The following is a 24,697-nucleotide window of genomic DNA, read 5'->3' as shown; positions in this document are numbered from 1 at the left end:
TTTTCAGTAGTAGGATGACATGCAAAGCTCAGCTGAATGCAGATTCTCCATGACTTGAACCTTGTGCAGTACAGCTTACTGGTCAAATAAAGGAAACTGCATGAGACAGAGTCTCATAACTGGCCCAAAACTTGCCCTGAAAATCTTGTAAAACACGATCCTTCCTAGTAAATTGTCAGTCTGAAAGTGTGTACAAACTTAACATCATAAAGGAGAAGAGTGGTTTCTCTGCCTTCTAAAAAACAGTTTACTTTTTTAATTCGAGAGAGGTGGCCAGGGTTGGGAACCAAGCTAGATATGTTATTAGAAGGAATGAATCTTCCTAATGGATTGCACTGAACGAATGAATGGATTGATTGAACTGAATGAAGTATATGAAGGAATCTAGTAAATCTTTCTGCCTTGCTGTAGCTCTGCTGAAGCTTTGGAGTCATGGGATCACAGTGGAAAGGACCTCAGGAGGCCATCCAGTCCAACTGCCTGCCCAAAGAAGGGACAACTGAGAGATCAGACCAGGTTGCTCAGGGCTGTATCCACTCAGGTCTTGAAAACTTCCAAGGATGGAGACTGCATGACCTCTCCAGGCAATCTGTCCCACCATTTGACTGTCCTCATGGTGAGGAAGCTTTCTCTTATATCCAAACTCTCTTGTTTCAATTTATGTCTATTGTCTCTCCTCCTGCCATGCACTGCAGTGAAGAGCCTGACTCCATCTTTTTGGCAACCTTCTCTTAAGATACAGAAAGGCTGCTGTTAGGTCCCCCCAAAGTCTTCCCTTTTCCAGGCTGAAAAGGCCCTGCTCCCTCAGCCTCTCCTCACAGGGCAAGTGCTCCAGCCCCCAACCATCTTGGTGACCATGCTTAACTCCCTCCAGTTTACCATCCTGTATGGACACAGTATTCTATCTGTGGTCTAACAAATGCTGAGCATAGGGCGATACTCACTTCCCTTCATCTACTGGCCGCGCTCCTGGTGATACAGCCCGGGATGCTGTCAGCCTTCCCTGCTGCCTGGGCGCACTGCTGGCTTTGCCCAAGTTGCTGTCCCTCAGGGCACCCCGGCCCTTTTCAGCAGAGCTGCTCCCCAGGCAGCCAGGCCCCATCGTGGGTCTCTGTAAGGGTTCTTCTTTCTCAGGCGCAGGACTTGACCCTCCTCCCCCAAGTTTGTCCTGTGAACACACAGGCTGAGCTTTCCTCCAAGTGCCCTTAAGATCTCATGGTTGTAACATAAGAGTTTTCAACTCTTTCCAAACAAAATTCATCAGTATGAAATACGGATACTCCAATTATATGTTGTACAGTTACAACTCATGGCCACTGACAGTGCAATTAGTATGAATAAGCTCTGTCCTATTCCTTAAACTTTCTTCCCTCCATGATAACAGTCTTTAGAATAATGTGCATATTAAAGAGCAGCTTACATTTGCAGAGGAAAGAGTGAGTTCTCAAAACTATCAGACTGCTTTGAGACTCCTATTAATAATGACATTGTAGTCAAAACACATCACTTCATATTAATACATTTTTTGAGTTGCTGCATTTTTTTTCCTCTTTCAGTTTATAAGTGGTTTTCAATGCACATCTAAGACAGAATGAATAAAATCAGAATACAGATTTTTGTGCAGTGGGAGCAAAAGATATTTCTATACTGTTACAAATTGCTGATGCACCGTAACACAAACTGCAATATATTGAAAGCAGCTGGCAACTACACAGCATTAAGATGCCTGTAACTAGTGCCAAACAGTATTTCTGAGCACAAATAACAAGTAGCAAGTGAAAGGTATGAAAGGTGATGTATATTAAATGCATATGACCAACTTGGTTCTCCATTGGAGTAGCAAATCACAGCTACTGAATGAAGAAAATTTTAAAATTCTAAAAATACACGTGGAAAAATAGAACATTATATGTTGCAGAGCTGAGCTGTGTCAAGAAAACAAACTACCATCCAAATCAGAGGCTAATATTTTCCAATTTTGGTTTCTAAACTTTAAACATTGAACTCTTTCTGTGATGGACTCCAATAAGGTACTTTGTAAATTAGGGGACTTGTACTGAGACACTTAGAATACACTTAGCTGAGAACACCTGAGAGAGAGGCAGAGTAACTACAGTACTTGTCTAGGATTTGACAGACTGGATTCAGATCCTACATGACCTTCAGATAGCTGCATCCCATCTGGCTGGAGGGACAGGAGGGGTCTGCGTACGCCCCGCAATCTTATCTCCCAGCTCAGATAGAGCCTCAGAGACTTGGTTCCCCATCCATAAAATGGTGATACTATTGTGTCTGCCTCAGAAGCATGAGAATCTCCTCACTCCACTTTTGGAAGCTCATACCTAGTGTGGTAATGATGACCATATAATAACCTAAAGTTAAGACCTCAGTCTTATGGAAAATCAGTGGTAAATCACCATGTCACTCCTTTAAATGCATCTACAAGTCTCCATGTACTGTGCTCTATGTTTTCAACTTGTTTGACTTTGGAATTAATCTCAGGAAGGCTTGGTTTGGTTTTACAGTCTAGACTAAATTCTCCAAGGAAGAGATTTCTGTCACCTAACAAATCCAGAATGCTGCACCAGGCAATACTTGGCCATGAAAGGAATTTGTCATGATAAGCTCTGCATAAATATTGACTTGAAGTTACAGACCTGCTGATGCCTCATGAAAAAAAATACTCTGTTGCATAGGGCAGAAGTGGGGGGAAACAACAACTGCAACCACATCTTGTTGTCATAACTTTTACCATTTTCCTCATTTTTCTGTTGTCTCTAGTTTTTTTCACTGTTTACAGCAGGGACTTTTTAGAACAAAAGCCAAGATTATTGCGCTTTAAGGTTCAGCTGTTTCCATTGTTACTTTCTAATTTTCTTATCCTCTGTCACATCATAACTGATTGCTTTAGAGATATTACAGATTAGTGGTTTATAAAGACTAAGACATTGACTATTAAGAAACAAAGGCAATGCTATGATGAATTGTGGTTGCAAACATACAGTTAGTATAGTGGCTGGCAGACGTAGACTGAAGCTGAGCACTATCAGCTATACCTAGTAACTACTAGCATCTCCTTTACAGAGAAGCAATGAAAAGACAGCCAGGGTTATGAAGAGCACTTACTCAACTACAGCATGATCAGTATCACAGAAATGATTTCGCATGCTGTTTTTAAGTATATTTCCACTACAATAACTAAGCAAGAACACCTTCATGGAGAAGGAAATAAAAGGGAGACCTCATATCTGATGCTGTAATCCAGACCCAAGTTCTCCTCCTAAATCTCAGTGTCTCCAAAATCCAGACATGCACAGATGCGCAAGTGCTGTCTTGTGGTTTGGTTTATTTTGGGGATACAGATACACAGAGAAGAAAGAAACAGACAGCCCCCCTCAGATTCAGAATCCAGATCCAGAGCTTGGCTTCTCCACAACTGCAGGAAGACAGGGGAAATGTACATGTTTCCAGTTCTGGCCAGTCATTAGATTTAATCAGCAGAACTGCTTTTTCAGAGAGGCCCTTGCAGGTCTTTAAAGCTACATCCAGTTAAGCAGGAGCCAAGATCACGCATAACATCAAAGAAGAAAATCACATGATAGCAAAAGACATTTTGAGTGGTTATTCATTAACTAGAACATTCCCGTGGCAGAAGTCCCATAAACATTTTGAGAAACTGGATTTCCAAGCCTGACAGATATACATAAAGCGTATGAAAGACATGACAGTGTTATATCCAAACTACATCATGTATGTCTGCCCTGCTCAGAACTGTGAAAGCACTGTGGTGTTTTCAGTGGTACATATGCACAGTTGGACTGTGTTTTTAAAATCTACAAAGTGCTGGGGGAAATAAGAATACTACTAGTCAATGATTTCCTCACGTACTGGACACAGGCAGGGGATGCCTCTCAAGTCCGCTGACTCCAAGCTTTTGATCCAGTAAAAGAAACAGAAGAGGAAGATGCAGGTGGCAGTTCTGGGTCTTTGTTTCTTTGCTTGAAAAAAATTACCTACCTCCCCAGCTCTATCACAACACATATGCTCAATGAGTCAGAAGGCTCTGCTTTTCCCAAGTTGCGTCTGAGCAATTCAGGTGATAGCAACATTATTTTCAGACAGTATAAAGCACAGAAGACTGCTGCTTTCAACACAACATTGTTCAGTCAGCCATTTCTGCCAGTTTATGTTGTGCTGGGTCGTTCTGCATTCTCAGTAACAAGTGGTAGAAATCTGAAGTAGCTCTGCAGGTCTGCACTGAGGTCTAAGGCATGTCGCCTTCTACCAGCACAACCAATACAAAATACTGAATACATCTGGGTACTACTGCGAGTGAATTTCTCTGGCTGGCAGATGTGGACTGGACCCTCTTTGTCACAGCAAGACTGAATCTAGCCCATTGTGTCTGTGAAGCATCTCCTAAAAAAGGGTGAATGCGATGATTTAGAAACAAACTCAGCCCTGCAACTAAGGCAGTCCTGAGGTTCAAGTCTGGAACCACCATCCTGATTCCTACAATCCTACTAACCACAGACAGCTTGCACAAGTGTGACTTGGGGTTCAGTGAAGGGTGCTGGAAAGGGAATGTCCTCTTCAGACTTAGCAGCCTGCAGGAACGTGGTATGCTTGATAAAACCACACCAAATAAAATGATTTCTAAAAAATGATGCTAGTGATGAATTAGGTATCTCTCATGATGGGACTGTGAATTTGGTGTCTGACAGGTCCACGTCCATATCATGTGTTGTCTCACTGTGCAGCACACAGAGGATCTCCGTCTTTCCAAAACATGTTATTAGTTTGTGGGCCATACTGATCAGAGAGGGTCAGTTAAGGTCAAAGGCCCCAGCTTAGGATCTGGCTGACTACTTTAAGCAACCCTCAACTTTAAACCACTAATTGAGACTGAAAATAATAGAAAAAGCCAGGTGAATAGCTTTCGGCAACTGGTCCTAGAATAACACAAAGTGACTGGCACGGCCACATAATACTTTAGATGGAGTTTTGAATTATTTTTTCTTATCAGCTGTCTGCTCCTCTGTTGTCCAGCACTAAGTATTATTCTGAGTGGGTCAAAGATAGGCAGTATTTCCTTCTTTACAGAATTCTGTAATTTCTCTTCAACTAAACAAAAACAGAGAGGGAAAACCCCACCAAGAAATAGTGGTCGGACAATTTTGTTCCTGTCTCACTCACATTCTCTTAGCTTCAAGACTTCTCCCACCCCATGGCCAGTGTGATGGCAGCAGTACATAAGGTCTCTGCCCTGCAGTTTTAGCACAGGTGCACACGAGAGGTTACTGCTCAGAACAAAGAACTCTGAAAGAAGAGCAGAAGTAGCTACAGGCTGGAGAGGAATGTTTCAGAAACACTGCCAGAAATTTGTTGCACTGAATCGGATCAGAGCCACAGACCACTGCTTCTGCGGCAATGGCCCATGCAGCCTCCTCCTCCTCCAAAACTCTGTTCACCTTAAGTCACTGTGCTAGTGACCCTTCTCACTCTTGCATACAGCCAGCAAAGTTGCGCTCAGTCATTTTTTCCCCTGCTTACCCCAGATGTGCTTTCAGGGAGCACCCAAGGTGGTACTTACACAGAGAGCATCTTCTCTGAATCGACCTTTAAAAACTTTCAGCTCTGTCTCTCTTCAAATTTCTTCTGAAAAAGCACTTCCCTGATGACATGACCCCCACGCAGACCTGACACTTCATTTTTCAGCGCCTAATACAATGCAGCATGGATCTTTATCTCTAGGTATTGTTCTCCACTGTGTATCATCAGTGAAGATGATGGCAGTGTACGCCTGCCTAAACATACAATGTCATGATTCTCTTCTAGTTCTTCCAATGACCAGGCAATGGCTTTCCCTGCTAATTTCGTTTTCTGCATTGTAGTTTAGAGGTGCAAGGCACACAGTTTAATACTAAATGGTCTTCTTTATGTAAGTTTATGTGCTAGATTTGCACAGGGCTAGTTTTGCACATTTTTTATACTTGGGTATACAATCTGCAAATCAAGTTTCAAGAATTGTATAAGGCAATTAATCTTATCATCTTTAAGATTAATCATCTTTATGTTGACTTCAGTGGAACGTGGACCTCGACATATATATATGCGTTCTGCAGTTCTGATCTAGGGGCTTTGTAACCGTATTTTTGACTGAAAACATGTGCAGGACAGTGTAAGTGAAACACACGGTATCTAGAAGACAGCAAATAAGCAGCATGGCCTCCATCATCCAGTCCTCTGCCCCAGACAGTGCAGCTTCGCTTAGGCATGTTTCAGACATGAAGAGTTTCTGTGTCAGAACACACTGGGAAACAATAAACAGCTGAAGCTCTTCATGGAGAGGCCAAGGCTGCACCCTGGGAGAAAAGACAGCTGTCTGCAAACTCATTAGTTAATCCTTTTTTCAGCTTCCAAACATTTCTCAAATAGTTAAATGTATAAATGGGGGACAGCCAGCCAAATAGCTCTAATTCACACCAACACAGGGAAACACACTTGCACACTTTTTATGGACACATACGTGTCCTCTTGTCCAGTCTTCAGAGGGACTGAACTCCAGCAACCAAAGGAAGCGCTGGTCCCCTGTGTGTGTGCGTGTTGGCGCAAACAGCCTTCAGCACAATCTCAGCCAAATGGTAAGGGATCTCTGCTGTGGCTGTGCTGGGACTGCCCCGGCTGGTTGTGTCTCCTCGTCAAAGGGCACCACCTGCGATGCCACTACATCACCACTGAATCTCGTGAGCAGAGAGCTGCATGGCTGTGCGAATGGGAATGAATTCTGCAGGATAAATAGCAGCATGGAGGAACAGCTTAGGGAGGAACAGGAGATAAAGATGATTTTGTTTGTGTATGTCCTGCATAAGATCATTTCCCACACATGACAATTTAGCCATTTTGCTTGGATTTCCCTGTCTAGCATAGTTTTTAAGGCAGCACAAACATCTTCCTGTTCCCCTAAACAAAGTTTGTCTCCTGTCAGAAAGATAGTTCTCCCTCCCACCCCTGGCACTGTGACACTTTACTGTCCCTTGTCAAATCTCCTTCTCAGACATGTGTTTCCCTTCCAGCACTACTATCTGACACATTTTCAAAGCCAGCCTCCTCTTTGCCCTCCTCCCACCAGTGCTGCCATGCTCTGTTTCAACGGCAGTATGTGCAATGCAGAAGGAAAGGCTTTAAAAATCTCTCTGCAGCAAGTGGAAATGCAAGTGCAGGTTGTGGGACGGCAGAACAAAATAACAATGCAGCACTTGGAAAGAGTACAGTGCCCTGTATGGATCCCCTTCAGTCCATCAGAAATCTCAGAATCCAAGGACTTAGCCTTCTGGACAGAGGCATATTTATCTTGTCACTTTGCACCCTCTCTTCTCTCCCCTCCTCCCACACAGACAAAATACAAACCTAAACTCTTTTCCCTAATATTCTGCCAGCCAAATAGCCAATTCTGAGCATCACAGGTCCAATTCCCTGACTCTTCTCACTGATTTTTGCCCTGCAATAATCTTGTCCCAAGCCACCTCATTCAGGCAGCCCATTCATGGGCTATTATACAGAGAGGCAATGTCAGCTTGCCAACTACAAATAAATGAACAAAGAAGTAAATAAATCATTCGCGGGATGTCAGCATCTGCATTGTTTCATGCCTTTTGTTTCGGTATTCTCATCTGCACCAGCATGCACAGCCCCCTTGACTTCACAGACACCATGGCTTCACTAGCAAAGCAGAACACAGCAACAGAACAGACCTACCTTTACGGAAACTAAAACACCGCTTAATTCTCCTATAAGTAGTTTTGGGAATGAAAGGAGCTGCTGCTAAGGCACCTGGGCTGCGGACTCCAGCATTTCTATCTTCAGGCATCATACAGGCCAGAGCCTCCACGTCCCCCCAAAGCTTTCCTTTACCAGCTGCATCCAGATGAAACGCCACGACTGTTCATCATTACTGACTGCTGAGGAGTTTTTATAATAGTGTGTTTTCCTCTGGAGCTAGATTTGTGGTCTTCTCGATCTCGGATAGGGTTTGAAGTGATTTTAATGTTCTATTCCCTTCTTCAGTTTTGCTTTGGGGAACAATTTCCTTCTGTCTATTTCCTTTCGTTTCTTTTATTTCCTGCAGTGAGACAACTGTTTATTATGCAACGTCACAGCAAAAGAGTTTCAGCAAAAAGATGTATCTTCCATTCAAACAGAAGTGTCTGCACGGACGCAGGGGAAGACAGACCTCTTCCTCTCAGCTGGAACACGGGGTGGAGTGGCAGGGACTCCAATTCCACTGGGAAAGGTCAGTACTTTGCGGTGCGCAACGGGAAAGAAGAGAACAATACCAGAAAGGCCACCGAAGAATCCTCCAGGATACGATGCTCCTTGCTGGCTCCTTTTATCTCTGTAACTGAGGAGCAAAAATAACGATACCTTCGCCCAAAAGGCTCTCTGTCCATAACGGATTCCTTTCAAAAGGCCTTTTACATACCCAGCTCCCTGTCTGATGTTCTCGTGGGTTTCTTGCTTGTTTTATTGCCTTCACACTACCAGAAGCTCTCGTGGGAGAGCCACGTCAGATGCGGCAGCCGCGCATCCTTGCCAGCAGGATCCTGGGGAGCTGCTGAGGAATACGTGCCTCCACACGGGGATGCTCTGCTCATTTCCTCCCAGTCCCACGCCTGGCAATGGCAGCCACCGCTGCTGCTGCCTTCTGCTCCAGCCACTCACATGCAGCAGGTGCAGGGAAACAATGTAAAGGAGGGAGCTGCTGCAACGCGATTCTCTGCTGTTGTGGATGACTTTGAGTTGACTTCAGGCGGCTGTTGTGTGTGGCAGCTTGAAGAGCAGTCAGGCTGCGCTCCCACAGGAGGTGCCAGACCTTACGCTACTGGCCCTGCTAAAACGCTCACGTCCCTTCGTCTTGCCTCCTCCCTCCTCCTTAGTTTCAAGCTCTGCAATTAAAGCTCAGGCCTTTCCCTCCTGTAAAAAATTGCCTTTTAAATCTAATCAGGAAAGGAATGTCATGTGCAAACAAGCATTACATGTCCTGGCTCATTTACATTTCTTTTCCCTTTCAGAATTTTTTCCACAGCTGCTTATATTTTTGGTGCAAGAAAAAGCTGTTTCTGATCACTTTAGCAGATTCCCCCCTCTCTCCCCCCCACCCCCCCTTTTCTCTTTCTAGCACAGGTTAACAAGTAACAATTTAATGATACGGTTAATCATTTACAGAGCTACCTGCTCTCGTACCAGGAGTCCTCTCTCACTGCCAGACAAACTTTAAATATTAGTGGCTCACCAAGGCTCAGAGATATCTGTTGAACATGTGTACAACTTGCTTATAATGCTTACAAGAACCAGAAAATTCAAATATGTTACTCAAACTGACACTTGACTTGTATGACACCAGACTACTGTGGCTTACCTTCTAGTGATAAAATTTAGGAAGCAGAAATAAGTGTTTTGATAAATTGGCTATTTGAATTAATTTTTTCCTACAAGTATTTACTTGTTACTGGCCAGTCATCATCATATGACTGTAACCTTTCTATATTTTGTTTATAGCTAATGTAATAGATAAAAAAGATTTTTAACTTCAGTGGTTACAGCTCATAAATACAAGCTCTTAAACAGCGTGAGAAAAACCTTTCTTTAGAAAGCTCTAGAAAAATTCCTGTATGAAGGGGTAATAAAAATGCGAATATGTCTATTCATATGTAATTAGAGAACAGTTAACAGGGCTTGTTAAAACTTTGGGGATCTCAGAATATCAACTTAAATATGAAATAGTTAGTCAAATGGGGACATTCGAGAGGCAAGATTCTTAATGGTAGCACATACCACAATACCGCTTTTGCCTCCGAACGATATTCAGACCGTCTTCATAAACACTAAAGCCTATTCTCACGTTTTCCAGGGATTTAATTGTTTGTTTTCCAATACAAATAACCTTAAAGTCAGTATACTCAATCAGGAATTCCAACAGGGAAAAAAAAAAGTGTTTTAACTGCAAATGAATTTAAATAGTAATCCAAGGACTGCACCCTTCTCTTGTTTTACTCCAATCAGCACACAAAATCCTTGGCTAGGTGTTTCCACCAGTAGGTGCCATTAAACACTCAACAACAATGACCGTGTCCTGAGAATTTCCCTGGTGGCTGGAAGGATTCCCAACTGTAAACCAGAAATAGCTCTTGCTCTATAAATGAGGGGCTTGTGAAGAAAGCACAGGGTCAGGACTCAGGAGATTTCGCTTCTATTCCTAGCTCTGTCACAGCCTCTGTGCATGGACTTGGGCTAGCAACTCAGTTTCACCAGACCTCGGCTCCTCACCGGTAAAATGGTGACGCTTCTCTACCTTGCAAAGGAACTTCAGGATTGCTTTAGCTTGTATTTGCAACAGACAAATATGGTGGTGATGGGAGCCAGGCACAGAACACACGCAGATAGCTTCCCTCCTTGAAAAATACAATTCCGTTACACACCCAGATTGGTTATTGCCACAGTAACTTATACTGCTATTGGACTGGAATAGAAGAACACTGAAGAGCTCAGTATAAGGGTTTCTTTACAAAAAGAAAGTCGGAGATGGGTGATCTTTGCGCCATACAAACAAGCACATTTCTTGCCTAGCTGAACTGCAAGTGATTAAGCGCCTGCTGCCTCCCCAATTCCACACCATCTCAGTATGTCTGCAGAAGATCACAGCTTTTAAGATAAAGCTTTCACTTTGTTAGTTTGGGCTGTTTGCACTGTGTGGGTTTTTTGTTTTGTTTTAACATTCTTCTGTGAGATGTGCATGCCCAGATCTGGGACTGTACCAGCTGGTAAGCTCTGCCTTTATTAACAGGTAGGTCCACATCCCAGTGGGGCCAGTGCAACGACTGCTTAGCACCGTCTTTCCAGCACTCATTTCCACAGGAAGAGCCAAACAGAAGACAGACACGTTTGAGAAGTTGCCAGCCAAGCCCCCAGCTAACTGAGTCCCTCAGGGCAGGCCACCAGCAAGGGCCAAAGCTTTCTGCTAAGAACTGTATCACCTGAATAAAGCACAAAGAAAGATGGGTGGCTCAAAGAAAAGTTTTATCCAAAATGGTAATTTGCTTTGGTCCCTTCCATCCTTTCTCCTGTAGTGTATCTGACAGGTGGGAAAGAGACATTTGCAGTCAGCAAATGAGGTTTCCTGTGATAACTGCTTTTCTCTGTCATAGAAAAGCACAGACAATCCTGCCTTACTTTTCCACAGTCTAATAACACCTGCTGACAAGACAAAAAAGCCCTTGATACAATACTGGTGCTCTTTCATGGTGGGAAAATATTCCTGTCCCCAAACGTTGAGATTTGAAAGCTTCAAGGAACAGTTTGATTGATATACAGACATTTTTTGCAGGTGTATGAATCATACTTGTATTATAATAACACGGATATTATTACAAGAATAATAATGTTGGAAATGATGCTAATAATTCCAGCCCATTCAGTAGGAGAGAGTTTTTTAAAAGACATCTGACAATAAATTTTGATCCAGTACTACTGAAATTACTGGGTCTGCCAATCAAAAGAGAAAGAATCTATTACATAATGCTCTTGCTAATACCCCAGGGCACAGCTTTATATATTATCATCATTGGCCTTAGCTGTCACTTGCAGGAGAGTCACTGACAGCCTCTTGTGACAGGTGTTTGTCAGCAAGGTGACCCAGCTCCACTTCCTTTGCATAGAGTACCCTCTGTATTAGTCAGGACCACAGCTATCAGACCACTTGCAACATGTTCTCAGCAACAGTGGCGGCAGTACTTCAAGTGCAAAATGGTGCACCCTCTAGTTCCTAATCTAACTCTGTTTCGGTTCTTTCTCATTGTGTGTGTAGGGTCTCATGAAATGGTGGGGGACCTTTTCTCCTGTTTCTAAATACCGTGCTGCTTGCACAAAGCAAGGATCCTGGGGGCATCACACAAAGTTTTCATGGATCTGAATACAACTGAAGATACTCCCTCCCCCTTCTTTTTTTGGAGGAGAAAGAAGAGCAAGGAGTATGGTTTTGTGAAGGAAACCAATGACTTCTGTCCTAAAGGATGAGGCTAGAGCAAAGGCTACATGCATTACAGTCTCTTCTGTAGCAGTGGGTAGGTCTTAGCCACCTTTCCTTGCCTCCATTTCTTCTTCAAAGTGGGGACAACAGTATTTTTGCCCTTCCAAGAGGGGCTGTGAACTGATGTCATTGTTGCTTGTACAGTGTTTGACCTCAATTGGGATGGCCCAAGCACAGTGAAACAGTGAAAAACATAACAGTCTTTTAGCTGGTGACCAAAGAAATTACCCCAGTTTTCCCAGCAAGAAGCTGATTTCACAGAAGACAAATCTTCTGTGAAAACTCCTGTTGCCTTAGTAGACACTCTACAATGTGCTGTCCTTCTCAAGTGAAGTAGTTTTAGACATTTTAAAGCTTTTTAACTGATCCCTCTATGTGGGAACATGCCTGATACCTGTATAACAAGTGAAAACAAAGGGTTTATTCCACCGTTTTTGAAATATCTACATCATTCTCTCCTCTTCTTCACTGCAAAATGCTGAGCGGGGCTGAGACACAACAAAATAACCCCTACGTGTCTTTGTTCATCTGGCAGTCTGACATTTTCTCTCACTGACTCACCTCCTCCAAATGGCGCCCATATAACCCTACGAATGGATTTCACCCAATCCTCCATGTCATTCTGTGTGCTTGCCATAAGAAGGTACGTCTCATGATTAGCTGTCATCCGCTCTCGGTCTCCTCCTGCAAGAGAAGATAATTGTACTTAGAAATCCTTTTGCTTTCCTGCCCATCCAAGCTCCTGCCAAACAGGCTGCTGAAAGCAGTAATAGCAGCTCTGAGGAGACCAGACACAGATACCGTGCACTGGCGTGTTTATCGTCAGCCATGGCATGAAAAGAAGGTCCTGTAAGTACATTCCCCATCAGACAGTGAGAAGCTGTCAGGCTTCCAAAAGGAAATGAGAGGATAAATGTCACTGGTAAACAAAAACAGCCCCATGCTGTTCCAAGAACCACAGGGCCTGCACTAATCCGTAACTTGATATACGCACTAGAAATTTTGCAGCAATTATTGTATCATGGCAGACAGAATAAACACAGAGAGAGAAAAGTGTGCTTTAAACAAGTGGGGACAACTCGATTTTTTATTTTCAGGAACAGTGTGTGTCACATTCACAGCAAAAACATTTGCTGTGAATCCCTAGGGAGAAGGCAGCTGATGCTAGCAGTGGTACAGCCCAGCCCACTGGCTTGGACGGGTCTGATGTGGATTAGATTAAGGGGAACACAGCGCTCCTTTAAGGATGGGCCAAGCAAAGAAGGGAAAAAAGAGAACTCAGCTGCCCATAGCTCCAAGTTTTCACTGCTGTGGTACTGCTTCAGCACTGTCCTAACAGGTACTATGTTATTGCAAGAGCAAAAGAACCACAGAACTCAAACTGCCTTTAAAGCATGCAGAAGGAGCAAATCCTTCTAGATATTTTGAAGACCTTCCACTCAGCCAACGGCATGCCCGTACACTTCATGTCCAAACTTGATGCACCCAGAAATCAGGAGTTTTGTCCTCATCTCTCTCCCACTTCTTCCATCCCTATTTTTAATTCTGTCATATCTAAAGTAAAGAATTCTGTTCATTAGAGCAGGAACACTGTTCCTGGGAGGCCGTCTTCTGAAGAGTGCCATGATCAGTGCTGGGCACTGTACTAGCTAGGTTTCTAAAGAGGAATTTCCTAAGGGTCTAACAAATCCAACCATGACTTCCTGGCACAACCTGGTCTATTTTATATGTCATCTACAGTTCTCTTCCTGAAAAGACACAAAAATACAGATACAAACAAAAAGCCTCAATATACTGTCACACCTAGTAAATATAATATTTTTAGGGAAGCATGTTTCTCCTAAAAAGAAAGAGTGTTTTGCACTTCACTGAGCACTGAAGCACAGACTTTTTCTGTATTAAGCTTAACAAAGATATTTAACAATACAATACAAAATTCACCAAAGCATAGGACAAGAACATAGATAAAATCTAGTCACCTGAGTAGAATTTGGCCAAAGAATATGAGGCTAAAACATTCAACAGTACCAGAAGTTGTATACATCTGTGTAAAACACATGAAAGGTATTCTAGATGTATTCCAAAAACACCATGAACACCCGCCTTGCTCTGAATTAATTTATACTTTCCGGAAAAAGCAACAACCATAACTTTAAATTAGGATGGAAAAGAAAACCAGTTCTTCAAAAGGAGGATTACAGTCATCTTAAAAGGAGGCACTTTAGAGAAAAAGCATGCAATGCAGCTATACTCTTTTTGTGGCTGATGTAAATTTAAAAATTTTATTTATATTATCATACTGTTCTGCAGCCTTTTCTTTTCTTTTTTTTTTCCACAGACCAAGACCCTGTAAGGTGCTGCACAAAAAGATCAAAAAGATATATTTATACAAAATACATGTCAGATTCAAGAACTAAACAAGACATGATTTGATTTTATTACTAGTGATAATGAAAAAGAGGACAATCATAACCAAGTGATGGCCCTTCTCTTTGGTGTCTGTTAGATTGCTCCATATTCTTTTAATAGCATGCATATTTAACATTGGTGAACTATGTGAGATTTACTCAGTGATCATTTTATAACAAATTGGAGGGTGCTCTCCAGATGATAAACTGCATTCATCCCAAAAGTCTAGATAGTTCATTTGCAGTGTGGATTCCAGAGCAGTACTCTAAACAGCTAACTAAATTAAACATCGATTTAGCAAATACATAATTAATCTGTGTTTAATCTACCAGAGAAGAAAAGTATAATGTTTTGTTGGATTTTCTTTTGTTAAAAGAAACTGAAGCTTTCCTAACCAAAAAATCTTCACCATTTTATACCAATTCTGGATTTGCTTTGTAGTTCAATCCCTTTCCTTCACACTGAATACCAGATCTTGCAGAATTCTTCTACTTTCTTTTGACTTAGCTATTACTCAAGAGTTACGAGAGGTTGGCATGAAGCCTTGCTAACAGATATGTGGGTATACAGTAGCATGTGTTTCATTTGTATATTGCTGCAAATGTTAATTTTTAATGGGACTACTTTTAAAATACAAGTTGAACAAGATCTCATGAAGGGACAAGAAAAAAACCATCTCAAATAAGAAATATTGGAAAAACAGAAAGAAAATTACAAGGCCCTTTCTAAATCTTCAGCAGGTCTATGTGACCTCTGAAAGATGCTGAAAAGTGTTTAGAATTTACATTCCCTTTTCTTCATATAACATTACTGCTACTATTTTAATGGAGAATGAGTAGATCACCACTTCCAGAAATCAGACATCTATTCATACTGTAGATATTGGTATGAAGTATCTCTGCTTGAAAATGGTGCTGGGCATGAAGTTCATTAAAGGTGCAAATGCATCCTTAATCCTTCCCTAAGAGAGTGCAAATCATAAGATATTTTAGCGGCATGGTTGTTCAGCTCCAGATTATGTCTTTTACAGTGAAGCTCCCTTTCTGCATTTGTAGTCCAAGTACAAGAGACACATAATCCTGTGGGCTGGGGCCTCTTTGTGACTAGGCAACTCGATGGTCTGGAGTATGAAGTTGGCCTTTGTTTTGTCTTTTCCGCTTGTTAATTTGTAGATGTCACAGAATCTGGAAGAAGCAGAACGCACGATATCTGATCAAAGATGTGGACTCTGGCATATCTGAGATGAAAAGCTGCTCTTTACACAATTATGTGTATATCCTATTTCTTCCAACCTCTGGTAATGGCCAAAAACAATTTGGTCCATATCGTTTCTCAAAACTGCAATGTAATGCCATGTATTTTTTCCTACAGCCCTAAGCAATCCCTAAACTGTTTTGTTTTCTTGATGGTATCACAAATTCGTATTTATTAAAGAAATCTACCCAGAATTTCCATTTGGATTGGAAACAGTGACACAGCACAATTCCATGATGTATCTTCCACTTTGAACAGGTCAGATTTCTCCCCCTGCTTCATCTTATCCACTAGCAATAACTCGGGTTCCCAACTGCTCCTTCGCACCTCCTCCAGCAGCTCGGTAACTGGTAAATACAGACTGCTTCAGAGCCTCCTGATCAGGACAGCCTGTGACCACTCAGCCCCATGCTGGGTGCAGCGCTGTGCACTGAGCCAGCACCACTTTGATGCAGGCGAGGCACAGTATTTTAAGAACTCCTGCCAGCAACCGGAAAAACACAATTAAAATACAGCGAGGCCAATTCCTGCACGGACCCACTGCACAGAGGGAAAGAAAGGGAATGGCCTGTCTTTGCTCATGCAACACCACACCACACACTCAGAAAAGCATAGAAAGGTTTGAGTTCAACAGGTGATTGTAGCCTGAAATATCAAACTCAACAGCTCTCCTGCTTTTTATCATCTGTTGATTAAATATGGATACACAAACCTTTTGCATTCAGCTGAAAAAAAATTTTTAGTCAACGTGTTTTGTCAGTGTATTCTCCTCTCTCTAACCCTACACCTTTATTGGATCTGTGACACCCTTCTCTTACCTAAATGCAGCCCTAGCTGAACTCTGAATGAAGTACTTGCTTGTCCTTTCAGAAGCACCTTGGATTTCTTGCAAACTGTAGTTCCAGCATTCTTGAGAATGGAATGCAAAGGGATTAAATTCATACCGTCTGTTTAAAAGAGAATTTTCTCCCAGGAGGAACATCAAAAAGTAGGATTAATCTGATTTTTCTCAGCTGAGAATGCCACGGACAATCTCAAAAGAATATGCACATTCCAATAGAAAATTTGGGAGCCAATTTCAAAGTGAAACAGTTCTATATTCCCTTGTGCATTTCTCTTAGCTACAAACTCTAAAACCCTCACTCTCAGCTTGGGAACTAAAAGATGGTGAAAGGCTCAGCATAACAACAGAGCCCACTGAGTCTTATTCAGAAACATTCCCCTGCTTGTATGCTTTTTACTTGGTTCCTGAATTTTTGGTTTCTGAGGAAAATGCTAAATAGTGAAATTTTAGCCTTCTGATGTTTCACATCAATACACTGAATGGACCTCTATATGGTATTCAAATGGCAACTCCTGGCTACTCATCACCTCAGAAAAAAATCAACCCACTTAAAAGACATATAAGCATAAAGATTTAGGAGCTGAAATTCAGTTCCTAATTAATTTCTGCAAATCTTGCCTCCGGGGCCCTTTGTTTTCTTTCTGCTCCACCCTCTGTTTTCATTTATTTTTCGTTTTTATAGCTTGTCTTTCTTTCAGATAATTTTGGTCTCTATATCCTCTGGAATCCTGCTCCAGTTACTGCTGTTCATGACTTCTGCACACATGCACTGACTACTGCCCACTTCTCCTTCACATCTGCTGTATCAGCTTAAGTCTGATAGCTGCACCAGCCTCTAAGGTAGAAGAGTTGATCCTGCACAGCTGTTCCTCCACACCAATACTCTGCAAATCAAAAAAGTACACATCATCTTCTCTATGGTTTGTGTAAATCTTCTGAATCCAGCCCCATGTAGAAATGAGTACCATCCACTTGCGCAACGAACCAGGCACACTCCCCTCTGTTCAGGTGTATGATGCTCCTGTGCAAATGAGTATTTATATTTCCTGCTCACAATTCCAAATAGCATTTCTTCACGAGCAAAAGTCTGATCATTATGATAGAATTCATGACTATCTTCCAACATACTTTGTGTTCTTAAATATTTCCCCAAGGCTGAAAATGAACTGCAAGGCAAGCAATATATTTAATCTATTTCTCTGGGAAAACACACCTGCCTTTCCTTCATCAGCTTTCATTTTACAGAATTTGTACTCAGGCTTTTTGTTCTGAAGCAGGAATAATCTCTGCAAGCTGCAGAGGATACTAGAGTATCAGAGATCAAGATGAGCAACCTTATTCTCTGTTTTTCCTTGTTTGTTAACGAACAAAACCCAATTAGTGATTATCCAAGCTTGATACTAGCTCAACACTAAGCACTGTTGCTTTAAGCATAGCAGTCTGACTTGATACACTGATGAGCTACTAAAAGACGGTTCAAATCCATATGTGTTCATCTTCCATACAATGACATTGGCAACTACAGGGTCCATTTATCCTGCAACTTTAAGTGAGTTAAGAAACTCATTTACAGCTCCTAGGTCTTATAATCATACTGTAATATATGATCTGTTCCCATCACGAATCCTGTGCGTCCTGAGTCTGATGGAAGCCATGCCTAAGTGTCTTGCGAGAAGGATTCAGGTTCCTGCAGTGACCTCACATGGGACAATTTGCACTTCAAACTGCCCTTGCACTGCTAGACTGGTTCAAGCCTTAAAACATTTTCTTTTCATTCTAACTGGACCAGGGGAAAAACCTAGTGGCAAAAGGCTTGGGTTATATCACATTTTGCAAAGCAAAATGAAGGAGTTGAGCACCAGGATGAAACTTAATTTTAAAAGGAATTGAATATCCAGTTGTCTCTCTGTTTCATTGAAAATCCTTTCCTCACGCAAGTGAGAATCTATGCTCCAGGTTTCTGCTAGAGTAGCACAGATGTAGCAACTGCTGCATCTCAGATGACTGATTTAAAGACAGAGTAGAAAGAGACACAGCTACTTGGAATGTCCAACATTTTTGAACTGTACACACCACCTGCTGAGCCGCAATGCATAGGTGACAACACAGATGTGCTGGAGAAGAAGTAGGAACAATGAATTTCTGCACATCAGCTGGGGACAAGCTTCTGATGATGCAGATAGCATGGGGTTTGCAGACATGAGCTGGATTTTTTATTTTATTTTAATTTTGTAAAACTTTCTTATTCTACATGTGCCTGGTTATTGCACCTGCTCTGATGACTGTGCAGAGCTCCACCAAGAATTTAGAGCATCTGTGTAATTCAACTAGGCTGAAAGAAAGTATATAGCCTGAGTCCAAGTCACTGCCATCTTTTTCTTTTACCACAAAATTATGATCACCCAAGCCCTCTTGTAAAAAAATTGCCAGTGGAGAAATATCAAAGACAAACACTCTGTACTGACGGGAGCCTCAGCATTACTTCTGAACTCGCTGTTACATAATACACGTTATATTTTCTTATCAGAAGAGACCTGCTCCATGGAAGCTCTATGCAACAGTCTTGCTGAATTTTTCCCCACCTATACTAAACTTCTGCTATCTCTCATGGCACAGCTTGTCTAAAATATGTCTATTCCATGAATGGAGGAAGTGCGATGTTGGACCTTGGAAAGCTGAAAGCCAACTGAAGAACAATCAAGACTTGAAACATCCAATTGTTTTATCCTGCCCTGAGAAATTAAACTGAAAAGTGCAACCTATCAACACTTAGCATGTCATTCAGGTCCGCAAAACCCACGGACCAGCTTAAAAACAAAGAGATTTTTAGCAGTCACATATGTTAGCTTTTCATTTGATGATTCTTGAGACTTTAGGATTCATGTTTTCATGATCTTCATGACAAAACTGAGTGCAGAAACTTGGTTTTCTTAGGAAAAAATAGAAGCTACCAAATTAACATACTGTAACTATGTAGCATTTTTTAGCATCCCATCACAAGAGAGAGTAGAAAACAAGCTGAAACATTTCACTTCCACATTGCAAAAGGAAATACCACTGAAACCTACCAATAACTGAAACAAGGAACTTCTTACTGGCCCTGTTATATGGCATACTAGATTCCAAAGATAGGAGATGTATTAAGAGAAAATTCCACTGTATTTCGTAAGCCCTAACAATATTAGATGAAGTAACATGGTGGCTGGTATTCTACAAATGTTTAGACTGATAAATCTATATCATCTATATGGCTAGATGTTACAACCTACATGGCAATCTAGATGGCTAGATGTTATGTAAGACTTCAGTAGCCACCATTAAAATTTCATCTGTAACCATTTTTAAAAAGTGTTCTGTAAAACTTGGAAAATATTCTCTGTTGTTTGTCCTGTTAAAATCACAACAGGTATCAGAATCTAGTGCCAGGAGCCAGCATTGCCAGGTGCTCAGGTTTTCTTCTTCCAGCAAAAGAGGGAGGTTGGAAGAACAGACTCAGGTCAGAGCCGTTCTTTCCAAATATTGTGCTGGTGACACTGAAAGTGATACTTACAAATAGATTTTGGCCAGTGTGTTATTTTGAGTTCCATTACATCTTAAACCTTGATGACAGATAATAATAGACTGGATTGAGAAAAATATATAAATTACAATTTCAATTATTTTAATCAGGGTGCTCCTTTTATATCCTCTGTCCTTGTTTGGCTCAGTGCTACTCCATCATCGGAAAGGAGACAAGGTATGGCCAGCATTCGTATCACCTATGCATTTTAAATGACTAATTATCATCACACTCGAAAACCCTGGCTTTGAACCACAGAGTTACCAAATTCATTGTTGTTTTACTACCAAGCCATATTAGATGCACTATTTAGTTTTTCTCTCCACAAAGAACTAACATTTTTTCCTAAAGAAGAGAATTAAGAAACTGCAAACAAGCCAATAAGGAAGGTACTGCTCTTTAAATATTTCGGTACAAACAACATTTTCTGCGGATAGCATCCATCTTTTGTATTAATAATTCTGATAGCAGTTCTCTGCATTAAAGTTGTACTGTGTTTTTGTGCATATTAGCTTTTCCACTTAAGCGCTGCAGACTCATTTAAGTGGCTAACTGGCAAAAGGCTAGTAAAACAAGTACATTCCCTGATGGCAAATGCACTCTATCACAGTTTGCCATTTGCAGTATGCCTGGAAGAAAATAGGATGTTTTAAATAGGAAAATGCATTGTTTGCATGAAGCTTTGAACCAGCTGCTTTTAGATACCCGAAATGGGAGTTCAGGAAACATATTCATCAGCCGTAACATGATGAATAATTTGTACAGGTAGCTTTTCCCTATACTACAACTGGAACATGAGTGTCTATAGAGCTTTAACAGAATAGTAAGTTTAATGCCTTGCACAATAGCAGCATGAAAACAGTGCCATAAGTGCAATGTTGCATAGTCAAATATTTGAGTGTTCTGTATACTGCATAGCTACCAAAAGTCTCCCGCCTAACAAATAATTACTGAAACTGCATAAATACCAGAGCAACAAACTGTGATGCTTGCTTATCAGCAATCATCGTGTTCGAAAGATGTCATTAACGAGGAAAAAAAATACACAAATTCAAATCATCCCTTGTACTTTTAACAGCTCGTCTCCCTCATGAGGTGATCCAGCAACGTGCCCTGTGGATTTTGTCCACACTGTTTAGTCCTACAGGCCTTTCCTCCAAACCTTCCAGTCACTTCTATTCCTGTGCCCTACAGGCTTAGAGACCCTCAGGACTGTTCCTGTGAGAGTGCCCAGTTTCAGTGTTTTCTATGTTCCCCTTGGCCTTCCTGGCCACAGCTCACAGGAACAGCACTCTCTCCAACTCTTTATTGCTTCTGCCACCGACCCATGAAACTATGGCCACTTTTCCCGAGAAAGATATAGAACACATCGGTTTATTGCTCTTACGTTTAACAGCAAATCAGCTCATTATCCAACTACTCTAGAAGCCACCCACCAGCACTGCTGAGGTTCTTCTGAACCATTTCAAGCTTCACCACACAGTCCAGTTTCCCAACATAGCAACCCGTAGGAGTTCCCTGCTGTACCAGAGTGAGCTGACACAGCTCTGAAAAAATTAGAGCTAAAGCATTTACTCTTTATCTTTCCAGACATATGACTCAGTCTTACGCTTCCTTTCTCCCCTACCTTTGTTGCCCTTCCTTTATTTCTAGTTTGCACTTCTGCTCTGCTTCAAACGGAGTTCGTGGTTATCCACCTCATCCTCAGGCACAGATCCCATGTTGTACTTATTTGGTATAGTCTGTTCCTTCTTCCCTTCCCTCTCACTAAGATGCTGCTGCCAGTACAATTAGCTTTTGTATCTTCCCCTTTCCTAGGGCTGTTCTCAAACGGGGAAGTTTCCACTTGCAAATCTCTGACTCTCTTCCTGCTCAAGGAACATCGCCCAGAACATTTTGTTTACAAGTTGCATTAAGAAGCCATCATGCCTTGTGAACCCCATCAGAGCTCTACACTTCACCAGACCCCAAAGCAGCTGCACGCATCGCTGCATTCCCCGTTAATCAGTGCCACATGGAAGTCAGAGGCACTCTTGCCTTGCACTTCTGTTGTTAGTCTTCAGCTTCCCAGAAAGAATTTTTCAGTGTTGTTAGTATCCTTGTGATACGGAATGTGGTCGGAATTGTCACATTCGCTATTCTGTTCTTGTGACTTTCAGCTCTTTCCTGTGCCAGTGAATCCCCTCTTATTTATGCTAAAATTCTGTTAAACTGTAACAGCAAAAAATATTTTTATGCACCTTTTCGAAACATGCTAGTTGAGGTGAAATCACTTTTCTCTGCCTGTATAGTCGAGATTGGGGCTGAACTCACAGAAGCAGATGGAGCAGGAAGAAAGTCAGGTTTCAGATATGCAAGTCATGCCTTTAAAGAAAAGGAATTTCTTCAATGCAGTGACTGCAAATATCCTACACGTACAATCTGGCACTAACGTGAAGCTTCACAAGCATTACACAAATCACATACTGTAATTTCAGCTGGTATTGACATAGTATTACAGCCAGTGCAGGGCAATAGCTAAATAATTTGGTGGAACAACAAAACACAATATCACTTTTCAAACTGGCTTTTCACTTCTTGCCTCTTGTAGTGGATTCTTGCATGGGTATTTTTGGTAGCAAGAAGTAGAAAATATTAAAGAAAGTAGAGATTGGCCACAAGAAATCCACTTATCCTTCCTGACTCCTAGGATTTAGGAGATATACAGTATGGATCCAGTTGCAGATAAACACTGCAGTCCCCAGTTGTTGTGTACATGTGCAGTACCCTATTCTCCAAACTTAACCATAAAGAGCTTGCCTCTGAAATTATGAGTGTGAGAAAGTACAAATTAAAGGGGAGATTCTTGCATAATTCCATAAACCATTAAAAAGTACTTTGGCGTTTTAGTGAAAACACGGCAACACAGAAGATAAAAAATTGAACTGTCACACCCTAATTTTTTATGTGAAGAAAGTAGACTAACTCTAGGTTAGTGAGGTTTTCTCCTCCATTCCTGTGAAGTTAGTCACCAGCTTGCCGGGGGGCATACGGGCAATGAGAGAGGTTTCCTTTCTGAAATATCGCTTGGAGGCCTACAGATAGCAGAAACCCCACTTGTGACTTCCAGAAAGAGGCAGCATAGAGAGAAGAACAATGGATTTTCAATGACCTCTGATGTGCAGATGTTGTACCGTTTTATTTTTACTACCTTCTTGTCAGGCTATTTCATTTCTACATCTGAATTGCAATAACCAAGACAGGCACAGATTGCTGCAGCCAGCTGTTTGGTGCAGCGTTTTAGCCAGCCGCAGACTACGTGGTAGGTTATTTGATGCCATGCCTATAGGATAGCTAACACTAAAGAGGAATGCAAAAGACCACCAGGCAAACAGACATTTATCAATCAAATGTCATATATCCTCTGTGCTAAGGGATTCCACCAACAACATAGATTCTCTTTAATATGAAGGTTTTGATATGCAATTGAAACCTTTTACAAATACTATGATGTATATTGGTTAGGAATGCGTGAAGACAGACCTACAGAAATGGCTTCACATGTAAGTGCTTCATCTACCCATTCAATGACCTGTGATTATTGGTACATTGCTACAATACCTAGAGAGTCCAGTTTCCCCAATACAGCTTTACTCACCCCCTGAAATTTCTGTTTTACTTACTCCTTCCAGTAACTGTTAAAATTTGTGGAAAAACATGACTTCTGGCATGACTTGCCAGCAGGATGTGAATATAACTAAATAATTGATAAGGGGGGTTGGGGTCACAAAATGTCAATTATTAGTGGTCTTGCAAGATGTAGTGGATCCCTTCATTGTCATCTGCTATAATTAATTTCTCCTAACAGAAAACAAATACCAATGATTAGAATTGACTTATAATTTTCCCTGTCTTACATGATACACATTAGAGATACCTTACTGTACTCCAATCATATGAAAATAAGAACCTTTGAAGTACCTCAAGGAGGACACCCAAAATGATCATTGCATTGCTTTAAATGTGGCCAGTTTCTACATCTGTTTTTACAGAAAGCCTCTCCCAGCATATGCCCATCTCTCTCTCTAAAGAGAGATTAAAAAAAAAAAAACAGGTTTGGTCTAGACACAGTCAACAATATAAAAAGATGCTTTAGAAGGAACGAAAGGCAAGGGCTCCGCCTTAGCGAAGATTAGGAGCTTGAAACTGCTGCTGGAGAAATAGGTAGCCTATGCTACAAAATGCTTTCAGCTTTTTTCACTGCATCATGAATTGCACTAAAGTGCACAGAACTAACATGGAATAGATTATTTTGAAAGGTCAGTTCCTCAGCGCATATTTGTATGGTGTTTGGCCTAGCAGGAAGTTAAACCCCTAATGATTTTAAGTAAGGGAGAGTCAATATGCAAAAGGAAGCCCTTCTGAAGTACAAATTCACCCAGAGAGTTGGCAGGGGTGAGGGTGGGGAAGAGGGCTTACTGTGACCCATGGTCACATGAACTTCAAGCTGCAAATCTGGGATGCCGAGATGCCAGAACCCAGGTGGCCTACAATCAACCTCAGAGTC

General features: G+C 41.5%; 1 protein-coding gene and 1 long non-coding RNA gene across 10 annotated transcripts in view; one reads left to right on the top strand and one right to left on the bottom strand.

The window, feature by feature from the left end:
- LOC112984718 (uncharacterized) overlaps positions 1-4,954 on the top strand; it is a 64,336-nt gene extending 59,382 nt beyond the window's left edge. The window contains exon 4 of the long non-coding RNA XR_003259570.2: positions 412-4,954. This is a non-coding gene — a long non-coding RNA (uncharacterized LOC112984718). The remainder of the gene's footprint in view (positions 1-411) is intronic.
- ARHGAP24 (Rho GTPase activating protein 24) overlaps positions 1-24,697 on the bottom strand; it is a 242,647-nt gene that overhangs the window by 28,315 nt on the left and 189,635 nt on the right. For 6 of the 9 annotated variants that reach the window (XM_026102777.2, XM_026102776.2, XM_026102783.2 and 3 more), the window contains one exon: positions 12,647-12,769. The exons of 1 other annotated variant lie outside the window; for it this stretch is intronic. In XM_026102777.2, coding sequence (XP_025958562.1) covers positions 12,647-12,769 — 123 coding nt within the window. Of the gene's footprint in view, positions 1-7,758; positions 8,887-12,646; positions 12,770-21,778; positions 22,084-24,697 lie in introns of those variants that run through there. 2 more of the 9 variants (XM_026102782.2, XM_026102781.2) reach the window with 2 other exon arrangements.

Source organism: Dromaius novaehollandiae, chromosome 4 (assembly GCF_036370855.1).
Source record: "Dromaius novaehollandiae isolate bDroNov1 chromosome 4, bDroNov1.hap1, whole genome shotgun sequence".
Classification (NCBI taxonomy): Eukaryota; Metazoa; Chordata; class Aves; order Casuariiformes; family Dromaiidae; genus Dromaius; species Dromaius novaehollandiae.
Note: the sequence above shows the minus strand (reverse complement) of the source record. Positions and strands in the feature narration are given on the sequence as shown.